At 38.1% G+C, this 25373-nt stretch overlaps 1 protein-coding gene across 1 annotated transcript in view; it reads right to left on the bottom strand.

Annotated features, from left to right (window-relative positions):
- The window catches only part of LOC106873871 (mRNA cap guanine-N(7) methyltransferase), a 36363-nt gene extending 18201 nt beyond the window's left edge, over nucleotides 1–18162 (bottom strand). Inside the window, exons 1-3 of the mRNA XM_089338384.1 lie at nucleotides 18025–18162; nucleotides 6481–6734; nucleotides 3185–3320 (exon numbers count right to left, since the gene is read on the bottom strand). Of these exons, the coding sequence (XP_089194510.1) occupies nucleotides 3185–3320; nucleotides 6481–6734; nucleotides 18025–18034 (400 nt within the window). The 5' untranslated portion in view covers nucleotides 18035–18162. The remainder of the gene's footprint in view (nucleotides 1–3184; nucleotides 3321–6480; nucleotides 6735–18024) is intronic.
- Nucleotides 18163–25373: the final 7211 nt, after the last annotated feature.

The raw sequence follows: 25373 nt of genomic DNA, 5'->3' as shown, positions 1-25373 counted from the left end.
AACAGCGTATATTCAATTGTCTTATAGTGTACTATCTTCCAATGCAAATAACCTCTCGATCAGTGGCACTCAACCACTTTTTGCCTGTGGACCTCTTGATTCATGGATTTAAAGGCCTTATTTTATTGCAAGTGCTGAGGGAAAGAAAGCTAGGAAGCAAAGTGATTAAATAAATTTCAGATCAACACGGATTAGAGTAAAAGCACATGGTCCAGTGGTTAAGGCATTGCACTTGTGATTGTAAGATCACGGTTTTCATTTTGAGACCAAGTGGTGCATTGTGTTCTTGATCAAAACACTTCAGTTAACCCCTTGTGAGACACATGTTTTGGTATATGTAACCAAAAAGACCAAAACCCTTTTTTTTTTTTAAATATTGAAAACCATCTACTGAAAGACGATCTCTGATTAGCTATTACATTTCAAAACCAACCATTCACAACATTTGTTCCATTGAGTCAATGGATCAGCCTTGAAGTCCTTTCAGCTTGTATCAGCCAGAGTGTCCCAAGGGGGTTAATGTTGCTCTAGGCCACTCAGCTGGTGTCCCATTCAGGGCAAATGTTGTAATTTCAGTCACTTATACACCATGGAAACCAAGGACTTGAGACAGTAATGTCCAAGGGATGATGATGGATTAACAGAGAAATGCAAGGGTTATGGGTAGCAGATGAGATAAAGATTTGGGGTGTGATGGCTAAGAGGGAGTAGTCACGTCATCATTTAGCATCTGCTTTACATGCAGGCATGAGTTAGACAGTTGGTCTGAAACTGGTAAGTCAGAGAGCTGCACCAGGTTCCAAAGTGAAATGGGCGCATTTTATGTACCACCGGCATGGGTCCATTTACATGAAACCAGCATCAGCCACAACTATGATTTCACCTGATGAGTCTTCTCAAACACAGCATATCGCCAAAGGTGTCAGTCACTTATCACCTCCGTGAGGCCCAACATTCGATGGGTGCTTTATACATACTACCGGCACGGGTGCCTGTTACATGGCACCAGCATCGGTCACGACTATAGTTTCACTTGGCTTGACAGGTTTTCTCAAACACAACACAAATATTAATAAATAAAGGCCTGACTTTATTCATTTTATGAGCATGAACGCAATTTATGTACGAGTAAGGCCAGGCTGCCCACAAAACCATTGACATTGAAAAGATATATTATGCCAAATAGAAAGAAGTGATATTCTACAATTCAAGGTTAAAATTATACTTTAAAACATTCACATTTCATTTCTTCTGATTCACTGTCTTTAAAACATGTATTCTTTTTACTCAATAGATTGTATTAAAACTGCTACAGACATTTAATCATCCCTATCATCGTCAGTTTTCCATGGTGGTATGAATCAAACAGGTTCTTGTGGTCCAAGTCACTTGTTATTCAGAATAAGAACTGACTTGCGAATACTATCCTATAAAACAGGATGGAGACCACATCTCATTTGTCTTTTTCATTTTTAGCTTGGCTTCTGCAGCTGGAAGTCCTTCCTAACATTTAACTACAGAGGTGCATTTTAACATGGCACTAGTGGAAGTACTGTATACATGACAAGACAAAATGGTCCTCACTACTCATTCAAGACAAAATGTAAAATCTATCATATCTCAGAGTTTTGCTTTCCACCCAAAAGATTCTGCTTTTTACATTTTTGCTCCAGCCTATTAACCACAAGCAACTATATGGCCTATATAAACCAATGAGAATGCTTTTATAAAGTCACTTTAACAGGTAGAAATAACTGCAAAATCTCCCTAAAAATCACTCGTTATCCTCTTATTTCTCTATTGCCCACAAGGGGCTAAACATAGAGGAAACAAACAAGGACAGACAAAGGGATTAAGTCGATTACATCGACCCCAGTGCGTAACTGGTACTTAATTTATCGACCCCGAAAGGATGAAAGGCAAAGTCGACCTCGGTAGAATTTGAACTCAGAACGTAATGGCCGACAAAATACTGCCAAGAATTTCACTCGGCGTGCTAACGTTTCGGCCAGCTGGCCGCCGCCACTCGTTATCCTCTTAGTAAAGGACATTGGATAATGTGATTCTGAGCTCTCTGGATATCTGAAAATGACAGGATGGGCACAGGTGGAATGCTTTCGATTATATATCTGTTACATCAGGGCTAATTTGGGGCTGAAGAACAACAGAGCATGTGTGTGTTCACTCATAGCAGCCAAAGAATCCAACACACACAACAAATGATATACATACAGTCATCTTCAATTAGGTGGGGGGGGGGGACATTACAGGACAGCTTTTAGAAAATTTTCAACAAGATGTGAGAAGTTAATAGAGAAAATAAAAAAACAAACAGGCTTTAATTCTACTTCACAATGTAAAGCAGTAGTTCTCAACCAGAGTCTATATGGCCATTGGGGGTCCAAATAAGATGGTTAAAATTTATGTGCAATAAATTGGTTATAAAAGAGTAAAGACGCCCTTCGGTCATGAATGACCATAGGATTGCACCTAGAAAGTTCCCCTCCAAGGCACAAGTCCAGGCAAGGTTGTTTATGGAAGACCACCAATCCCCCACACATACCGGCCTCCCCTCTCCATGCCATCGATGTTAGCTAAGGGAAAGGCAAAGGCCAATACAGATTGGCACCAGTGGCATCACAACTCATTTTCACAGCAACGTGAAATAGTGTTTTGCTCGAGAAGACAGCTTGGTCCAGGAATCAAACTCACTACCTCACAATTGTGAGCCCAATCCTCTAGCCACTGAGGCCATGTGCCTTCACTTCTAACCACTGAGTCATGCGCTTCACTCTTGGTTATACTTCTACAATGAACCAAATTATTTTTAGACAATTCCTAATGATATCTAATTATAAAAATAGGATGTTTTTAAACATTGAATGGCTTTGAGGATCTACCCAAGTAGACAAGGAAGCAAAGGGTCTATAGACAAAAAACTGGTTGAGTACCACTGATCTAAAGATTAGTTGTGTTGGAAGATAACCAAGTATAAAACAATTGCTACAATAAATATTCCATCTAATAATGCAAGCAGAGAGAGAGAGAAAGAAAAAAAGAAAGAGAACACGAGTTAAAACAGTGAAATGTACTGGTGTTATGTGGTCTGAAAGTGAATTACAATTTTTCTTCTTTTTTCTTTTTTCAATTAAAAATGGAAGAAATATAAGGATTTAGTAAGTACCAATTAAAACACTTTTAATCCAGTTGTTGAAATTCCTGAGATAAAATATACGACTGTTGCCACGAGCTTCCAAGCCGGATTCCCTCAGTTCATTGTAATGTTGAGCAACAGTTTTGGTCACCTTTGAGTCGTCTGTCTGGAAGAATGAGAAGGTTCTTTTCAGCAATTGCAAAGCGTAAGAGAAAAGACTATTGAAGAGAATTCTAAAATTAGCAAATGGCTGTGTGGTAAGAAGCTTGCTTCCCAACCACAGGGTTCCAGGTTCGGCCTCACTGCGTGGTGGCACCTCGGGCAACTATTATTGTCTTCTATAGTCTCAGGTCAACCAAAGACTTGCAAGTGGATTTGGTAGACAGAAATTAAGAGAAACCCATCGGATGTGTGTGTGTGTGTGTGTGTGTGTGTGTGTGTGTGTGTGTGTGTGTGTCTTTTATTCTTTCACTTGTTTCAGTCATTTGACTGCGACCATGCTGGAGCACCACCTTTAGTCGAGCAAATCGACCCCAGGATTTATTCTTTGTAAGACTAGTACTTATTCTATCGGTCTCTTTTGCCGAACCGCTAAGTGGCGGGGACATAAACACACCAGCATCGGATGTCAAGCAATGCTAGGGGGGACAAACATAGACACATACATACATACATACATACATACATACATACATACATACATATATATATATATAAATATATATATATATATATATACATATATATATATATATATATATATATAAATATATATATATACATATATATATATATATATATATATATATATATATATAAATATATATATATATATACATATATATATATATATATATATATACATATATATGACGGGCTCCTTTCAGTTTCCGTCTACCAAATTCATTCACAAGGCTTTGGTCGGCCTGAGGCTATAGTAGAAGACACTTGCCCAAGATGCCACGCAGTGGGACTGAACCCGGAACCATGTGGTTGGTAAGCAAGCTACTTACCACACAGCCACTCCTGCGCCTATATATATATATCATCATCATTTAACATCCGCTTTTCGATGCTGACATGGGTTGGACGGTTTGGCATCAGCTGGCTAGGCAGAAGACTGCACCAGATTTCAGTGTCTGTTTGGACATGGTTTTCATGACTGGATGTCCTTTCTAATACCAAATGTATGTGTATGTGTCTGTCCTCCAACATCACTTGACAACTGGAGGTAGTGTGTTTATGTCACCCATAACTTATCAGTTCAGTATAAAAGATGGACAGAATAAGCACCAAGTTTACAAGAAAAATAAGTACTACGGTTGACACATTCAACTAAAAATTCTTTAAGGCAGTTCCCCAGCATGGCTACAGTCTAATGACTGAAACCACTAAAAGACAAAAGCACCACAAGCCTAATAAGTGGGGAGGGAAGCTGTGGAAAAGGTAGACCCAGGAAGATATGGGACGAAGTTATTGAAGGCCAATCTCAAAGGGTTGAACATTACGAAGGAGATCATAGAGGACCAAGATATGTGGTACATGGCTGTACGCAAGAGACCCACAGAACAGAACTGAGATCTTAAAACAAGAGGGCCACATATAAAGCCTTGGTGTGGGTGCTGGTGCAATGTAAAAAGTACTTAGTACACTGTGGAGAGGTTGGTGTTAGGAAGGCCATCCCTTCCCCCATAGACACCAAGCCAAAAAAGACTATGGAACCTGGTGCGGACCCTCACCTTGCCAGTTCCTGCCAAGCCCTCCAACCCATGCCAGCATGGAAAATAACAGTGTTGATGATAATGAATGACAATGATATCTTACAATGGCAGGGGTTGTATGGTTTGAGAGGGTCCAATGGCTGTATGGATTACGCTGTGCCCTGATGTATGCTTTGGCAAGGTTTCTGTGGCCGGATACCCTAACAAACAACAGCCACTTCACAGAATGGGTTAGGTGCTTTTATCAAGCCACCAGCATTATTGAGCTTGCCATGCAGCTCACATGATTACAAACCCCAAGAGAGGGGCCGGAGCAGTCTTACGCAATGGGGTGAGGTGCTAGAGTAAGATGGGGGAGGGAACAGGTTCTTTGTAGAAGAGCTACATCAGTGGTTCTCAATTGCAATTGGTTGGGAGGGATGAATCACTATTTTTCTGATAGATCTCAGGTTGGAGAAAGAACTACATAACCTTGGTCAACCCAAGGCTATGGTAGGACACACTTGCCCAAGGTGTTACACACTGGGACTGAACCAGGAACAATGTTGGGAAGCAAGCTTCTTACCATACAGCTACGCTTGTGCTTAATATATAAGATCACTGGCTGTGTGTCGCTTATTTATTTATATATTGCGAAATGGGATGAACGACTGCCATTTCTAGCAGACAGGTGTACCAGTACTGAGAAAGGGCGAGACCCTGAAACCAGCTGGTCTACTGGTCTTGTCGCCACTAGATGGGAGCTGTTCACTCCCTTGTTTGCAATATATTGGATACAGATATTGTGTTGTTAACCAGCTGGTGAAGGTGTCCTCCTGGGGTTAAAACATTCTATGCAGAACAACCACATGACGTGATAACAACCGTTACTTTCCAGTAGAGTTACTACTTACATCTCTTATAGAGATTTTAGAACTAGCAACTTTGCTTGTTTTATAGATTTAAGTGTGTGTGCATGAGTGGCAACACCATACTGTCCTACTTCGTTTTATCTTTAACCCCTCTCAGTCATTGGACTGTACATGTACTGGGGCACTGTTTTTGGTTTTAGTTGAACACTAAATCTGGGTGCTTACATTTTTAAGCTTAGTACTTAGTCTATCAGCCTCTTTCACTGAACCACTAAGTTACAGAGACGTAAACAAACCAACTTCAATTAAGTGATGATGTGGGTGACAAACACAGGGATAAACACACATACGACAGGCTCCCACAAAGTTTGTATCTACCAAATTCACCATTTGTTCAATGATATAAATTTCCTGTTTTAAATTGAGCTAAACTGAATCCTTCCATCAACATTTGATGTTAACTTGTTCTTAATACTTGCTTAATGACAAAATTATTTTTAATAAATTCATTATTTTCAAAATTAATTGAAACAAAAGCAGTGTATTCCAGTGGAAATATAGTGACAAAAGGGTTAATAAAATAACTGACAAAGTATTGCGATTAATACATTCCACTAAAGCCCTCAAATGCAGTGCTGGGGCCACTGCCTCAGTTAAAAGGAACAAAACTAGTAAAATGCATGTCAGTGAATATGGAACGCTTTAGAAATGTGAAGAGAGGAACCACCATGCTTAGTCCTAAAAACAGACTTACCTTTTCTTTACTGAGGTCATTTGCTGCAGATTTCTCTTGGCTGTCTACTGAATCAGCATTAGCCGTCTCAGCATCAGCTTCGGTGTTTTCTGCAGAACCTGCTTGCCCTGCCTCTTGACATGCCTGCTCAGCACCAGAACCTTCTTGCTCGGTAGCGGAAACCTCCTGTCCCACCTCTTTACATCCTTCCTCGGCCAAACCGCCCGTTCCATCATTTTCAGGATCGTCTTTGAAAGATTGTTCGCAGGTATTTTCTGCAATATAAAATGATATATATATATATATACATAAATTGCTTTAACAATATATTTCTCCATTGCCAGTATAAGCTGAATTTATCTGTAACACATCTGTTTATGTATCAACATTTCTCAAACCTAATTTAAATAGTTCTTCCTAAATTCTTATGCCTCAACTTAATACTCAGGCTATTTAATGCACATCACATATAGAGAAATGAGGGAAATTTCTCAGCACAAAATTGGTTATACTTCTACACTACACTAAATATTTTAAGAATTTTTTTTTATACGGCTAATATTTAATCATAAAATAGCGAGATCGTTGCCAGTGCCGCTGGACTGGCTACTGTGCAGGTGGCACATAAAATACACCATTTCGAACGTGACCATTGCCAGTACTCCCTGACTGGCCTTCATGCCGGTGGCACGTAAAAGAAACCACTACATTCTTGGGGTGGTTGGCGTTAGGAAGGGCATCCACCTGTAGAAACTCTGCCAAATCAGATTGGAGCCTGGTGTAGCCACCTGGTTCACCAGCCCTCAGTCAAATCGTCCAACCCATGCTAGCATGGAAAGCGGGCGTTAAACGATGATGATGATGAAAAATGTAATATAATTTTTTAACAGTGAATGGCTTGGAGTAAAACAGTAAAATGAAAGAGGTCCAGAGGTAAAAAAAAGGGTCGAGAAACTTTGATGTAGAATGAATAACTCAGAGGAAGTGTTATTACAGGGTTGGTAGGCTGGGTAATAAGCGATGGCAATACCTAGTTTGGTATATAGTAAATGTGAACAATGTGAAAGCGTTTTTACCATATACTACATCAGGATGGACTCAAAAGTGATGTAGTCACTTAGAGTTCCGAGCAGATGTGGCAGTGCAATTGAGGACAGGCTTTTCTTTATAAAAAAAAAAAAAGAGTACAAAAAAAAATGCATGGCTGTGTTGGGAAGAAGTCTGCTTCCCAACCACATAGTTCCAGGTTCACTCCCATAGTATGGTACCTTGGGCAAGTGTCTACTGCTATAGCTGCTGGCCAAGCAAAGCCTTATGTATGGATTTGGCAGAGGGAAACTGAAAGCCAGTCATATATATATATATATATATATATATATATATATATATATATATATATATATATATACACACACACACACACATATATATCAGTGTATGTATCTGTGCTTATCCCCCCCCCATCTCTTGACAACCAGTGCTGGTGTGTTTACATCCACATAACTTAGCAGTTTGACAAAAGAGACCAACAGAATAAGTATGAGGCCTTTAAAAAAGAAAAACAAACAAAGAAATACTGGTGTCAATACAGTTGATTAAAAATTCAAGACAGTACTCCAGCAAAGCCACAGTCTAAGTAGAAACAAGTAAAATAAGACTGTTGGGAGAAAAGCAAAAGTCTGTCAGGTGGGCTATCCCTCTGAATTCAACTTATCTCCATAAAACAGAAAATCATTGATAGTCACAAAAAATTGTGCCATACATGCCAACAGCAGAAACAGAAAGCTTCTAGTGGAGAGTCAATGACTTTCCAGTATGCATCATGCAAGGTTGCATTATGTAGAGTGGACACTTTATAAGTTTCTCTTAGAATATTCTTTATTTTTTACTTGTTTCAGGGGCTGGACTGTGCCCATGCTGGAGCACCAGCTTCAAAGAATTAATCAGACAAATTTCCCCCCAGTACTTATTCCAGCAATCTCAATTTGGCAAAATGCTAATTATGGGAACATAAAAAAAATCAACACTGGTTGTCAAGCAGTGAAACAGAGAAACACAAAGCCACACACACACAGGTATATATATGATAGGCACCTTTCAGTTTCTGTCTCTATTAAATCCACTCACTGGTGCCACATAAGAAGTACTCCTCTCAGTGCCACATTCAAGCACTCATGCAGTGCCGTGTTAAAAGCACCCAGCACACAGTGAAGTAGTTGGTGTGAGGAAGGGCATCCAGCCATAGAAACCAAGCCAAATCAGACTGGAACCTGGTGCAGCTCTCCGGCTTGCCAACTCTGGTCCAACTGTCCAACCCATGCCAGCATGGAAAGCAAACATTAAAGGATGACAATGATGATGAAGGTTTTGGTCAGTCCAGAGCTATAGTAAAAGACACTTGTCAAAGGTGCCATGCAGTGGTTGACAAGCAAAGTTCAGTAAATATTTCATAAAGGACCCATTTCTGCCTCGGTGTGAAATTATCTTTTTCTACAGGGTTTTTTCAAGCATATTCAACAAATCTGACCTCCAATCTTGCTGCAGACCACTTTTTTTTCCAGAAAAGAAAGTAGGGAGGGGTAGTGAGGACCTTGGAGTTTCCTACTGATGGAGTTTTGTTTTGCAGGTTATTTCGCATGCTTTCAACGAATGTGACATCGAAATTACGTGTAAATGGCTCCTCTCCCCAGAAAAGGAAAAATTTGGCTGCTATTTTTAGCATGCCCTGCTACCACGTAACAGTTATTTGCAATAAAGGACCCGATGATATTTTACTCTGCAAACATCAAGACAAGGAAGATGTGAGATTTGTCGAAAGCATGGAAAATAACCTGGAAAAGGAAAAGAAATCCGCAAACGGGTTCTTAATGAAATATTTACCAAAACTTCTTACGTCTTACCACAAAGCCATGACCTATTGTATAATTTGACTTTTATAAAAACTAGTTTTACAAATTTCCCTCATTTCAATCTATTTCTTTACTTGTAATTTTAATTTACCAGTAAGGAGAATGACAAATTCAGACTTTGTGCATTATTGCATGTGGCTCTGTGTGTGTTTTTGTAAGTGTGTGAATTAATTTTAGTTTTATGTATGTAGTTTTCTTTACACAATTTTACCTTCATGGTACACCTGCTTTATATGCATCGTAATTCAACACTGGATAATTTAATAAATGTGCACAATTCTAAAGAAAACTATAAAATGAAATAAATTCATACACATGTGCATAACAATTCATATACATACAGTGGAGGTGCAATGGCCCAGTGGTTAGGGCAGCGGACTCGCGGTCATAGAATCGCGGTTTCGATTCCCAGACCGGGCGTCGTGAGTGTTTATTGAGCGAAAACACCTAAAGCTCCACGAGGCTCCGGCAAGGGATGGTGGCGAACCCTGCTGTACTCTTTCACCACAACTTTCTCTCACCCTTACTTCCTGTTTCTGTTGTGCCTGTAATTCAAAGGGTCAGCCTTGTCACACTCTGTGTCACGCTGAATATCCCGAGAACTACGTTAAGGGTACACGTGTCTGTGGAGTGCTCAGCCACTTGCACGTTAATTTCACGAGCAGGCTGTTCCGTTGATCTGATCAACTGGAACCCTCAACGTCGTAAGCGACGGAGTGCCAACAACAACATACATACAATGAGAATATTTTGTTGTATACCCAGTTTGTATATTAACTCCAAAATAAGAACAAAACATTTCTAATGTTGGTTTGCATGAGAGAATGGCCACAAATGAACAGCTAGGCTTTAAAGGCAACAACTGAAGCTTGCAAAAAGAGACGATTTGAAAAAGTAGGGTAGAATGAACTGATGAGATCAAATCTCAGGATACTGTGCCTCACACTTCATATGTATTCAACCCTACCAGCATGGAAATGTGGACAGTCAAACTAAGAGGGTTATTATTAGACAATGTAAATGGAGTGCATATATCTTATCAGTCATTCAAGTGTTTTTTTTTTTGTTTTTTTAACTAGAATAGATAAAAGCTGGAAATTAAATTGGCTTCATTTCTCAAAACAAATTAGATATCTTTTTCACCTTTTTTTTTTACTTGTTTAAGTCATTAGACTTTGGCCATGATGGAGTACTGCCTTGAAGGGTTTAGTCAAACAAATTGATTCCAGTACTTAAGTTTTTGTTTTGTTTCTTTTTTCAAGCCTGATACTTATTCTATCAGTCTCTTTTGCTGAACTGCTAAGTCAAGGGTATGTAAGCAAGACAACACTGGTGGTCAAGCAGTGAAGTGAGGCACAAACAAAAGACATGCACACACAATAGGCTTCTTTCTCTTTCCGTCTGCCAAATCCACTCAGACACTTGCCCAAGGTGCCATGCAGTGAGACTGAACCTAGAAACATGTGGCTGAGGAATAAATTCTAACCACACTGCCATCTTAGTCATTATTAAGCTGGAAATTGGTACATAAATTAACATAAAATTTTAATTTAGATTACTTTGAACAGGAAGTTTGTATCATAGAAGCTGAGGCAGCATTGGGCAGGTTGATATCCAAAGGGTTTTAACCTACTAATATCCTTGAAGTTACTACCTCTCCCGAATTCTGTATATTTGACCTGGTATTTAATTAATGATTTCACAGGTATTTCTAAATCCACATTAACACTGTTCAACAAGGTCAACAGTTTTATCTAGTGGGGCAAAGTAACAAAGTCAGTAGATAAAAAGTTCCACAAGCCTATGTCACAGTCTATGTCATGCTAATAAACATGACAGCCTATGATGTATTTTGTGAGCCACATTTGTCTTAAGGACCCAATAGAGATGATTAACCCTTCAGCATTCAGATCACTGTTAAATTTAATGCTTGTTTATCCGCAATGTTTTGAATTAACCATGCATTAGGCACAGGAGTGGCTGTGTGGTAAGAAGCTTGCTTCCCAATCACATGGTTCCGGATTCAGTCCCACTGTGTGTCACCTTGGGCAAGTGTCTTCTATAGCCTCAAGCCAACCAAAGCCTTGAGTGGATTTGGAAGACAGAAACTGAAAGAAGCCTGTCATGTATTATATATACATATGTGTGTGTATCTGTCAGTGTTTGTCTCTCCATTCCCGCTTGACAACTGGTGCTGGTGTGTTTACATCCCCATAACTTAGCAGTACAGCAAAAGGACCCGATAGAATAAGTACTAAGCTTTAAGTCCTGGGGTCAAGGCAGTGCTCCAGCATGGCCAGTCAAATGACTGAAACAAGTAAAAGAATAAAAGAATTATCTCATAGCTTCAAGGTTTCGGTGATGTGATTTTATATTTAGAACAACATTGTAGGGTAGGTGCGAAGGCAGGATCTGGCTGGTTTAAACAGAAAACAGCTAGAATATTTGGACTAGACATGGATAGTTTAAATGCTGATGGATCAAAGAGCAACAAATTACCTTATCTGAGAATGTCTTTACCTAGTTTGGTACATATTTGCAGTTAACTGAAGCCAGCAAGAAAATGCATTTTGTCTGGAAACAAAATTCCTACTGAGATTCATATGACCCTTTGCCTGTCCAATACATTTTCGTAAGTTTGTCCTAAATGTCCACACTTGTTTTCAAGCTTTTAGTTTGTATATGAAGAATGTTGTCAGGCAAGCCAAAGCTAGTAGATTCCTGTATCTTCTATCAATTCACTACAAACATAGTAACAATCTAATTCAGTTTGAGTTAGCTTATCTGACAGGCAACAGGCATGGCTGCAGGCTAAGATGCTTGCCTCCCGATCACGATTTTGGGTCTAATCCCACTGTGGCACCTTAGGCACGTCTTTTGCTATAGCCTCCGGCAGACCAAAGCCTTGTGAGCAGAAACTGAAGCAACTAGGTACCCTGTCTGAGAATATCTTTACCTAGTTTGTTCTATATGTCTAGACTTGTTTCCAGGTTTTTAGTTAGACTTTATTTCATATATTCTGAGTAATATAAAGCTTTCCTTTCGTAAGTCCCAAGTTAGTCTGGTGGTTGAGAAAAATTGGGAATGTGTATCACATATGATGCATGGGTGAAGGGCAATATGCCCTGTGTGCCACATAAGATACTTAGGACTGGAAAACGGTTATTGAAATACAAATGCAGTGTTTTATAAACACATCAACATTACTAACTGCTAAATGAAGAATGTTGTCAGATAGGCAAGCTGAAGCTAGTAGATTCCTATATCTTCTATTGATTCACTACAAACAATGGCAACAGAATTCAGTTTGAGTCAGTTTATCTGACAAGCAACAGGCATAGCTGTAGGCTAAGATGCTTGCCTCCTGATCACATGATTTTGGGTTCAATCCCATTGTGGTACCTTGGGAAAGTGTCTTCTGCTAAAGCCTCCAACCAAAGCCTTATGAGCAGAAAATGAAAGAATCCCCACTGTAAACATCTGTGCATGTGTGTGTGTGTTATTGTTACCTTGTCTTCACATGATGTAACAGTTGTATGCAAGTGTCATCGTCATGCAACTAGCATCCTTTGTTTTCAGTCTTCCAAGACACACCTGGTCATGGGGAAATATGACTTCACTTTGAACCAGGTGTGGGTTGACAACAAGATGGGCATTCATTCAGCCGTAGGAAATCTGCCAACAAAAATTCTGTCTGACCCATACAAGCATGAAAAAGCGGATGTTTAAAACAAGGACAACAGTCACCACACTGAATAACATCCAGCTTAAAAATCAATTAGTCAAACACCATACAAATATCTAAATTCGTGGAAGCTATTTTACCAATATCCATTTGGGAAATGGACATATAAACAGGGGGAAGAAAATATTGATTTCAAATTTTGGCACAAGGCCAGCAAGCTCAAGAGAGGGAGTAAGTTGAATACACCAACCCCCAGTATTCAACTGATACTTATTTCATCAACCCCAAAAGGATGGAAGGCAAAGTTAACCTCAACGGAATTTGAACTGTGGATGTAATTGACAGATGAAATGCTGCGTTGCATTTTGTCCAACTGAGTAACGATTCTGCCAGTTCACAACCTTGCAGAAGGAATAAACTATTGAAATTTTAACTAACATATCCAAAACAATAACACACCTCAAAAGGATTTTGGAAACCATGATATTCATAAATAAGATCCGACTTTATAACCTTTTGCACTGTTAAGCTTCTTAACACAAGCTTTTATAAGTTTCTACGAAATAATTACTTTAAAAAAAATCATTTCCAGATGTTGCACATAAAGATCAATAAGCCAACGGTACAGGGAACAGACCGAAAGATAATACCTCTGTCTTTGAAATGTGTAGCAAGCTTTGCTTCTGTGGAAAAGATCAAATTATGAAGTGAAGGGATTCACATCTATTAAAAAAATAAAAATCTCAAAACTATTTGAAAAGAAATAGCATAGGCAAAATAAATACATGCATGTATGTGTATATATGCCTGTATATATGTATATATATACAGGTGCAGGAATGGATGTGAGGTTAAGAGGTTTGCTTCCCAACCACATGATCTTGGGTTCAGTACCATTGCATGGCACCTTGGGTTGACCAATACCCTGTGAATAAATTTGGTAGATTGGAAACTGAAAGAAGCCCATCTTGTGTATACATGTGCATGGTTTGACTGGAACTGGTAAGCTGGAGAGCTGCATCAGGTTCCAGTTTGATTTGACATGGTCTCTATGGCTGGATGCCCTTCCTAATACCAACCACTCCAAGAGTATAATAGATGCTTTTTACATGCCACCGGCACAGGTGCCTAACCCTAACCGACATCAGCCACGACTATGCTTTCACTTGGCTTGACGAGTCTTCTCAACACGGCATATGGCCAAAGGTCTTGGTTACTTATCAACTCTGTGAGGCCTGACGTTCGAAGGTTGCATTTTATGCAACCACCAGCACGGTTACCTGTTACGTGACACTGGTATCGGCCACAACTATGGTTTCACTTGGCTTGACAGGTCTGTTCAAGCACAGCATATCACTAAAGATCTCAATCACTACTGCCTCTGTGAGGCCCAAAATTCAAAGACCATGCTTCACCACCTTGTCCCAGTGTTATGTATATGTATGTATTGTCACATATTTGGGTCAGATGTGGCAGGTTCAAATGTTGCAGGATTTAACTGATCCACTACAATGACAAGTAAAAGTTGCTCTAGATGCAAACTCTCATTTTCTTTTCTTTTCTTAAGAGTGGAAAAAGGAACAAAAAATTGCACTAATATTTGGAGGCTGTGATTTCTTAGTTTGAGAATCACTAGACTAGAGCAATTTGAAAGCGTTTGTAACAGGAATTGCTTTTAACTTGGTAGTGAACTGGGAAAGTCATTAGAGCATAGATATTTTTTGTTTGGACTCTCAGCATTATAAGTTCAAGCCTTGCCAAGATCAACTTTGCCTTTTATTCATTGGGGGGAGGGGGATAAAAAAAAATTCCAATCCAAGACAGTGGATTGATGGAATCTTAATAAAGTTAAACTGGATTCTTTCAGTATTTGTTCTCTTTGAAGATCCAGCTTTGGCCTACTTGGGTAGTAAAGACTTAACCTGTCGTCTGAGTCAATACCACCACCTGACAACTTGAGTACCTTTCAGCAGAGTCCACTCTGTTGCAAGCATCCAGCAGCCAGGTTTCCCAGTTTGATAATCATTTCCCACCTCCCTTCCAAGTAGTCTTAGAGGTCCCTGTAAAGCAGTGGTACCCAACCATTTTTTTGCCTATGGACCCCTTTGATTCCTATTTACTCTCCTGGACCTTCATAGATAGATATTCAATGTATATAAAAAGAAAATCCTGCTCTATTTTCCTAATCAAATATTATTAAGAATTGTATAAGAAAAAAAAAATTAATATATTTTGAGTATTGTTGAAGTATAAGCATACATTTTAACAACCAAATCTTATAAGGACCTCCAAGGGCCATATGGACCCCAGTTGAGAACCACTGCTATAAAGGCAGTGTCCTTCCCTCCTGACTAAAAAAAAAACTAGATGCAAGATCAAGCTTTTCAATGAAATGAATGTGGTCGATTGAATCGATCACATGCTTATTACTGATGTTCGTTTATTGATTCTGAAGGAAAGCGAAAGGCAAAATTAACCAGAAAGGATCACTTTCGATGGGAAAATTTATTTTATTAAAGCAAAGATAATTATAAAACTTTTAGTAGGGATAACAAGATCCTCTGACCTATCGTATCCTGTTGGACAATCCAACCATACTAACATGGAAAAAGGACGTGACGATGATGATGGATCCGTCGGTAAAAATGCAAGCTGGAAATGCTTACATCTTAAATGCATACAGATTTATCACATAACTAACATGTAGGAGGTTCGTTATGTTTCAATGTTGTGAACAAGTTGCCACATGAATGAATGCACATGAAGGGTTTAAGTTGTCAGTACCTCTATTCTTTTAAAAAATATCGTAAATAATACGATATTATTAAAAAACCCACCGAAGTATTCAAATAAACATCTGGAAGGAGGTACAGTCTATCTAATATGTATTTATATTTCACCAACTATAGTACCGTAATAAGGGTCATACAACTTGTACTTCATGCATATACTAGCAAATAAATAACGGTGGAGATGGAGTATATGTAATCTTCAGATTACATATAGTCCATCTCTACCCATATGTATGTCTGCGTGTAGATAGATAGATAGATAGATAGATAGATAGATAGATATGCTTAGATAGATAGATAGATAGATATGCTTAGATAGATGGATAGATAGATAGATGAAGTACACAATGCTTCACGATGCGTATGTTTTAAATACGAAACAAATACTTATTACTGCACGTGTAACTATGTCAAAAACTTTTCTTTTTTTCACACGTGTATAATATATATACATGGCTTATTTACTTACCCTCTGCATTAAATTTAAACTAAGGTTAACGACCTTCTTTACAGAAAGATTTCAACAACAAAACCAGATGTTCAAATAGAGAAATACTCATTATTTTTTTTAATTTTAAATAGATTTATTTATGCATGTTCTTTTGAGATTATTTTTGCGTAGCTTTTATTTCATTTCTCGAGTGTAAATAAAATATAGAACACAAAATTAATACATATATATATTAATTTCAGAAATTTCTTTTATAAAAGCAATTTATAGCTATTTCACACTAGTGATTTTCAAATATGAAACGACCGACCGACCATACCTTTGCATGTATATGTATGCTAGAATACACAGTTGTGCTTGCTTGAATGCGATTAAGTTGAATTTATTAAGTCTGATATGGGCCAACTTGCAAGCAATACTAGGACAAGCTAGAGATACTAAGAAGTCTCCAATAAACGCGCGCGCGAATACTACACGCTCGCTCACACACACACACATCTATCCCTCTCTCTTTATACAAATATATATAGAGAGAGGAGATAAGTGAGGGAGGGGGCTAAGCGAATGGAATAATAAAGGAGAAACCAAAGAAAATGAGGAAAGATAAATACTATCTAGATTATTGATTATAATGTGAATATTCATAAGATTGTGTAATACGCTTTTCCTCTGTTATGTATAGAATGTGAGTGTGTGTGAGTGTATGTATGGGCGCGTTTTAAATACACGTGTTGTATATTCAATAGGGGAATAAAATTGACATAACAGTTGTTGCATATTACGTACATACACACGCAAGTATATATATATATATATATATATATATATATAGTGACATTGTATAACAGTTGTCAGAGAAACATAGCATGTATATTTACACAACGGTCAGAACCAACGGCAGCCTGTTCCCGTCAAGATGTAATTTTTTTTTATCGATCTTAAAATGTATGTGTATGTATGTATGCATGTATGGATGTGATAGTTTTTCTTGTTTTTTGTTTTTATAATTTGCACTTTCTACTGGTTAAAGATAAAGAAATGGTGTCATGACACAAAAAAAAGAAACCGGTTTAAAAAAAAAAAACTGGCTATATTTATGTGTGTGTGTGTGTGTACATGTGTATGCATAATATGCCAGCATCATGATTGACTACTTTATTTAGTTACCAGAGAGAAAACGTGTAGCTGGTTTGAAAGTAGGACGACTGGTGAGGTTATCGATTTAAATTAATTAAATTTAAAAAAACAGTTCATTAAACTCATATTCAAATTACAAACTGAGAGAAAATAAAAATAAGTTTCATTTCTTAGCATCTTTAAGATGGCTGTTAGGGAAACGGAAAGTAATAATTTGAAAGCCTAATACTCTAAACATTAAATTTTGATCATAATTAAATATGATATTGATCTTTAAATAGTTAATCATTGTTTACTGATATCATCGGTATGAGATAAAAAGATTTTCAAACATTCAACATCTGAAAAACATTTCATTTCCAAGAAAAAAAGAAATGTGATTAGCTTAAAATAATAACTCGTAGTATTTAACACACATTTATTTCATAAACTATTTAAGCGCCACAACCACATTAAGCGAATTAGCGCAATTTCAGATATCCTGGGAATGAACTCAATAAGTTTAGAATGCATGCGAAAGGAAATTGCTGTGGTTACCAACTGAAAATAAGGAAATAATTTAATAAGTTTATCGCCAAAGTTAAAACTTACCTGACTCCATGCTTTGTATTGAGCGCTAGGATAATGAGCCGTAAATGGGTTCCAAACTGTCGTGATAGCCCCGCGCTACCGGTTGTAATCCTTAACTTACCAAACGCTACCGTAAACATTCACATGTCGTTCCTATCAAAGGCAATGTTTCTTGCCTTTTGTCTTTTTCTCAGAAGCAACCGTCTTCTTTGATCATTCAATGCTGCAAAAAAAAAACATATTTATTGCGATGGATGTTAATCTTAATTAGACGCTGGAATTTGTTTTGTTTTAATTATATATATATATATATATATATATATATATATATATATATATATATATATATATATATATATATATAATTAATAAATTCAATAATAGGATAAAAATATAAACGAATTATACATATATATTTATATATATATATTTGAGTAATTTTGGGTTTTACGTTTTAAAATTTATTTTAGCAAGCCTTTTTTTTTTTACATATAAAATTTATTTCTCTTGACATTTCGTTGGAAATAAATAATAAAACAAAATTTAACGTCTTGCCTTAAAATAGTTGGATAATGCATTTTCATTCATAGCTTTCGACATTGAAATCCTATAATAGCAGCCAAGCGTGTCGAAGTTGTGTCCTGATTGACACGGGTTGTTAACTGCTCTGAACAAGTATTGGGAGCTAATTTAGTTAACCATACCCGTTCCCTTAGCAACTATGGCGTTGAATCACTCCTTGTATCATAAGTAAAGAAGACATGATGTAACAAGTAATGTTCATTAGATGTTAAAATACACATTAAAAGACGGTGCCTTCAAACGATTTTTAAAATTATTTTAGTCCTGACTAAATAGGTTCTTTGTCTTCACAAGAAAACTAGGCCCAACTTTTATAGGCAGAATTTTTTTTACTGTTAGCATCAATATAGAAGCAAAACCACATATTATGGCTACCTTAGGTTCAGAATTTTATCCTTGCAGAAATTGTTAAGTATGACCACTAATTACAGGATGTAATCTGTGATTTCAACCCCATGGAGACTCAGATTTTAAGGATTTAAAAATTACGCATTTTTCTTACCAAAAAAAGTCACTTCAGCATTTGAGCTGAGAACAAAGGGGTTGACAAATTGAAAATTTGCACTCATTATATATATCATCATCATCATCATCATCATCATTTAACGACCATTGTCCATGCTGGTATGGGTTGGAAGGTTTGACCATGGCTAGCAAGCAGGAAGGCTGCACCAGACACCAGTCTGATTTGGCATAGTTTCTATAGCTGGATGCCCTTTTTAATGCCAACCACTCCAAGAGTGTAATGGGTGCTTTTACACGCCACCACCACAGGTGTCATTTGCGTAACACCAATATCTACCACAACTGTGATTTTACTTGGCTTGATGGATCTTTCTTCTCAGTCATTCGTCATTGCTTCCATGAGGCCCAACACTCAAAAGGTGCTTTTCATGTGCCACAGGCATCAGCCACTTTGCCTCCGTAAGGCCCAATGCTCGTAAGGTACTTTTTACATGTAACTGGCACGGGTGCCAGTTACATGAGACCAGCATCAGCCATGACTACAATTTCACTTAGCTTGATGGGTCTTCTCAAGCACATTATATACCAAAGGTCTTGGTCTCTGGTCATTGTCTCCGTGAGGCCCAAAGTTCAAAGATCATGCTTCACCACCTCATCCCATGTCTTCCTGAGTTTACCTCTACCACAGGCTCCCTCCACATATATATATATATATATATACTCTTTTATTTGTTTCAGTCATTTGACTGCGGCCATACTGGAGCACCGCTTTTAGTCAAGCAAATCGACCCCAGGACTTATTCTTTGTAAGCCTAGTACTTATTTTATCGGTCTCTTTTGCCGAACCACTAAGTTACGGGGACGTAAACACACCAGCATCGGTTGTCAAGCGATGCTCCAGCATGACCACAGCCACTTGGCTGAAACCCATAAATAAATAAATAAATAAATATATATATATATATATATATATATATATAAATGTAAGATCCAGAGATCAAGGTGTAGGAAGAAATTTAGCTTCGAGAGCGATGCATAGTGAATATAAAAAAATAACTTTCAGGAACAATAGTGGTTTATTGAGATGGAAGGTTGCGGATTTTGAAGAGTAGCTAGCAGTATACACCTCACCTGGATTTTACCACTTCTGAGGTTCTACTTGCTATGAAACATATGTAGCCTGAATTTTCCCAGTGTTTAGGCATAAGCAAACCTTAGATTAGTTAAAATATGTTTATGATACATTTCAACTTCTAAAGGCAAATCCACTAGAGTTACCATGGTGAGAAAATTCTCTTGTATGGTAAAAGGTGTAAAAACATCTCTCGGGGGGGGGGGTCGTTTGAGGTGGTAGATAGCTTCTGTTACCTAGGACTCTAAGTTAGCAGTGGTGGCGGGAGTTCTGAAAGTGTAGTTGCCAGGATAAGAGTGAGCTGAGTGAAGTTTAGAGAGCTTCTACTTTTGTTGGTAACTAAAGGCCTCTCCCTCAGATAAAAGGCAGTTTGTATGATGCCTGTGTGCATACAGCTATGTTACATGGCAGTGAAATACAGGCTTTGATTATACAGGACCTGTGAAGGCTGTGATATTGACCTTTTAACCTAGAATAGGTTAGAAGGGTCAAGTGGTGAAGACATTACTTTGCTTAGCTAAGGCATCTGGCAAATGTAACTTCTGTCACAGAAAAACTATTGTTTTACTGTGAGAAAAGTGCTGTTGAACTGTTAATTTAAATTTGGCTAATCAAGGATTGAATCCACACCATGCCAGCAAGATCCACTACATATGTATACATAAATATACAACAGGCTTCATTAAATTTCATTCAACCAAATCCACTCACAAGGCTTTGGTTGGCCCAAGGCTATAGTAGAAGACACCTGCCCAAGGTGTTATGCAGTGACTGAGTCCAGAACTTTGTAGTTGGAAAGAAAAATTCTTACCTCAAAGCCATCTGGATAAAAAGTCACAATCTTAGCTAGGAAAAATAGTAACTGGAAGAAAGTTATATTTTATTTAAATACTATAAGCAAACAAAGTAATAAAGCAAAATATATTTCAAATCAATTGTTAACTGACAGTACATAGCTTGTAAAAAAATTTATGTATGATGGCATTGCACATATGTGAAAAACAAAATTTATTCAGTTTCTTAAGCAAAGTGTTGTTGGCACTCCGTCGCTTACGACGTCAAGGGTTCCAGTTGATCCGATCAACGGAACAGCCTGCTCGTGAAATTAACGTGCAAGTGGCTGAGCACTCCACAGACATGTGTACCCTTAATGTAGTTCTCGGGGATATTCAGCGTGACATAGAGTGTGACAAGGCTGACCCTTTGAATTACAGGCACAACAGAAACAGGAAGTAAGAGTGAGAGAAAGTTGTGGTGAAAGAGTACAGCAGGGTTCGCCACCATCCCCTGCCAGAGCCTCGTGGAGCTTTAGGTGTTTTTGTTCAATAAACACTCACAACGCCTGGTCTGGGAATCGAAACCGCGATCCTATGACTGCGAGTCCGCTGCCCTAACCACTGGGCCATTGCGCCTCCACCTTAAGCAAAGTAACACAAAGAAAACCAAAAGTTTAAGTCAGTCATTTATTGACAATACATAACATGTACAGCTTGATTGGACACCTTGACATAGTATCATGGCATTACATGTATATTCAGTATTTTTAATGTTGATGACTATGCCAGCCAATACCACAAAGAAATTCAGCCACAGTCTTGTGGTTCTCCCGTTAAACAACACACAAGTTATGGAGGCATTCTTATTACTGTGACCCTGTTTTTCTGTGACTTGTTCACAAATTTGAAATTGGATAACTTTATCATGGATGTTTTGTTTCATCGGATTAAACATTGCAGCATCAGATCTTTTATTAACATATTTGCAGGCATATTTAATGGACTTTATCAAATTGTATGCCTTAATAATTAGTAGGGTTCACTGAATGCTGTACATCAAATATGTTGGTCAGGAGCAGGGCTGGACCCATAGAAGCACAAAGCACTTAAAAGATTTTGCTGCTCCCGTATATACATTATTAAAAATACAAACAATAATAAGCCATAAAACAAAAATGTTTATTTTTCAAAATGAAATAAAACTAACAATAAGCTGGAAAATAAGATTTATTTTGTATACTTCCACTTTATATTTGAAAAGTTTTCTTTTACTTTTTTTGGTTGTGAACTCTTTGATCAGATTCTCATTATGAAACTATGAACACTTCAAGATTATACTTCCAATCATAAAACCATTTTGAATATTATTTTTGCAAGTTTAAAGTGATTTCTTTTGTGTCATAAATCATAATACCATTTTTGTGGTGACTCCCACCTTCCCTTAATGCCTTGTGACCCCCTTCAGTCATGAATGACCATGGGATTGCACCTAGAAAGTTCATCTCCGAGGCATGAGACCGGACAAGGTTGTTCATGGAAGACCAGCAGTTGCCCATGTATACTAGCCTCACCTCTCCATGCTACCAATGTTATCCACGGGAAAGGCATAGGCCGATACAGCTTGGCACCAGTGACGTTGCAACTCATTTCTACAGATGAGTGAACTGGAGCAACATGAAATAAAGTGTCTTGCTCAAGAACACAACATGCAGCCTGGTTCAGGAATTGAATTCACAACTTTATGATCGTAAGCTCTAACCACTGAGCCATGCACCTTGATGCCCTAAGCACATGCTTATTTTACTTAAGGATTAGTGCAGCACTGGTCAGGAGTGGGAAGTAGGGAACTCTCAATCTGTTGTCAATCTCATATTTTCAACAAAGATTTGGAAGTCTCCATCCTCTGGTATGCTCTTCTTCTGAAAGGAGGCTAGACATCTTTATCATCAGTATGCATTCCCTTGGACATTGTTCCATGCACTTATTGTCTTCCATGCAAGGTGAATGCCTGTTTAGGGTACCACGAGGACCATTAACCATCTGAGTTTTAACAAGACTGATTAGCTCTTTCTCCCTGCCAGGATCTTGAAACTCAACTAACATGATGGAATCAATTTGTGTGTACTCATAGTAAGCCCCGGTTTTAGCAAATGGGAAGGAAGAGGAGGAGGAGGAGGTATGTCTCTTCTGTTTTTTAATTATTATAAATCTTCCACTGAGGAGGAAGCCAGTTTCCAACAAAGATACAGGGCTCCATCTTTGGGATGTAGTTAACACAGACAAATTCACACTTGGAACTTGAGACAGGTCTTGCATGTTTTTACTGTTCCACTCACAGATTGCACTTGTAATGCACGAATCAGCCAGTCAATTTCTCTTTCTGAAAATCCTAGTTTATCCAGATTCTCCTTTAAGCATTTACAAACAAAACCTTGTTTTGTTATTGGTATGAATATGAATTCATAGTCTGGATATAGAAGCTGGAAGTTTCGAAGCAGTTCTCCATAGACGTCCTCTTTTTCTTTGATTATCAAAGAGATATTTGTATCTGCAGGGCAGCTGACCTCTATGATGGTACATACCTTTGCCCCTCTGTCCCAAACAACAGTGTCTGGCCTGTTATGCTTACATTTGACAGAAGTTTTGATGGGAATATTCCACCAGTATTCCTTGAGTTGGTGTTTATGAATATATTCTATAACAGAGGGATTTCCTAAGTTTGTATGTATGTATGTGAGGGAGAGAGGGAAACCTGCAGTTTCACATGACCACTGGTCATCTTGCTTTGGACTTTCACTGGATACTAATCACAGAGACAGGAGAGTAGTACTTGTGTTGCACAAACGTCTATCGCTATAATCCAACGATATGCAGATGTCTCTTTGTAGTGACCTCATTTGCCTTTCTATCAACAGAAAGTGCCACAGTGATGGAAGACTGGCAATGTGTGCAGGCCTGACCAGCTTGAAGCCATGCAGGTCTGCAACAGGAATGAATGGTCACTGGAGGGGCCATGGACAGAAAGTCAGATAGGGATAATGAGGAGGAACAAGGTGACAGAAATTCTTTATGAAGATGGAGCAGTTACCATGACTGTGTGTGTGTGTGTGTGTGTGTGTAAAGTTCAAGTGATTTATTATGCAATGAAAATGATTATGAATCATGTTGGTAAAGTGTAAATGATTTATTTCTAACATAAAAATATAAAAACAAAATTAACTTTCAGGGTAGTACAAAGATTCTACTCCATTTACAAAGATCTGGACATGTATCTCACTTTAACTTGGTGAATATTAAAGCAAAAGGTTGCCAATTTTTCTATCATCTTGGCCTAACAGCCCTTACTATTTGTTCTCACTGTTTTGTCTTGTTTTTACTGTCTTTGTCTTGTTCTCACTGTCCTGTTCTTGTTAACACTTTCACCCTCTGCAAAAAATTCCAAATTTCATTTAATTTGTTTTGCGGGAAGGACTGTTCCAACGAAGTCACGTATTGTCCTTGCCTTCGAAACGCGGAGTAGATGGAACAGGGACAACTGAAGAAGGGAAATATTCTTTATGTTGCATGTCTTGTTTCTTTGTTTGTTTTCGTTGTTCGAAAAAAGTTCGTTTTCTGTCTCCGTCTTTATGTTTTCGTTTCTCATTGTGTTTAACGTTTTTTTTTTTATGTCCTGTACCCATATATGTATGCATGTATACATATAGATGTAGGTATGTACATATATGTATTGATATATGCATATATTTATATATTATTTATATAAATATACATACATACATATACCTATCTACATACAATGTTTCTTTTGGGGATGGGGGTGGGGTGTCTCACAGAATGTTTATACTTCTATTTGCGTTCAAACAGAAAGAAAAGTAAATGAAAGTATATTAGTCAAGAATGTAAAGAATTGGAAGAAATACTGCTATCTGTTCTGGCTGATGTTTTAACAATTTTGCCTGCTTGCTACCTTGGAGTGGAGGCGCAATGGCCCAGTGGTTAGGGCATCGGACTCGCAGTCATAGGATCACGGTTTCGATTCCCAGACCGGGCATTGTGAGTGTTTATTGAACGAAAACACCTAAAGCTCCACGAGGCTCCGGCAGGGGATGGTGGCGAACCCTGCTGTACCCTTTCACCACAACTTTCTCTCACTCTTACTTCCTGTTTCTGTTGTGCCTGTAATTCAAAGGGTCAGCCTTGTCACATTGTGTCACGCTGAATATCCCCGAGAACTATGTTAAGGGTACACGTGTCTGTGGAGTGCTCAGCTACTTGCACGTTAATTTCACGAGCAGGCTGTTCCGTTGATCGGATCAACTGGAACCCTCGTCGTCGTAACCGACGGAGTGCCAACAACCTTGGAGTAAATTAATAATGCTTTCTTTATAAAGGATTCTAGCTATGACCCTGCCATC

Source organism: Octopus bimaculoides, chromosome 20 (genome assembly GCF_046866305.1).
Source record: "Octopus bimaculoides isolate indiv1 chromosome 20, ASM4686630v1, whole genome shotgun sequence".
Lineage (NCBI taxonomy): Eukaryota > Metazoa > Mollusca > Cephalopoda > Octopoda > Octopodidae > Octopus > Octopus bimaculoides.
This window is presented reverse-complemented; position numbering and strand designations above follow the sequence as displayed.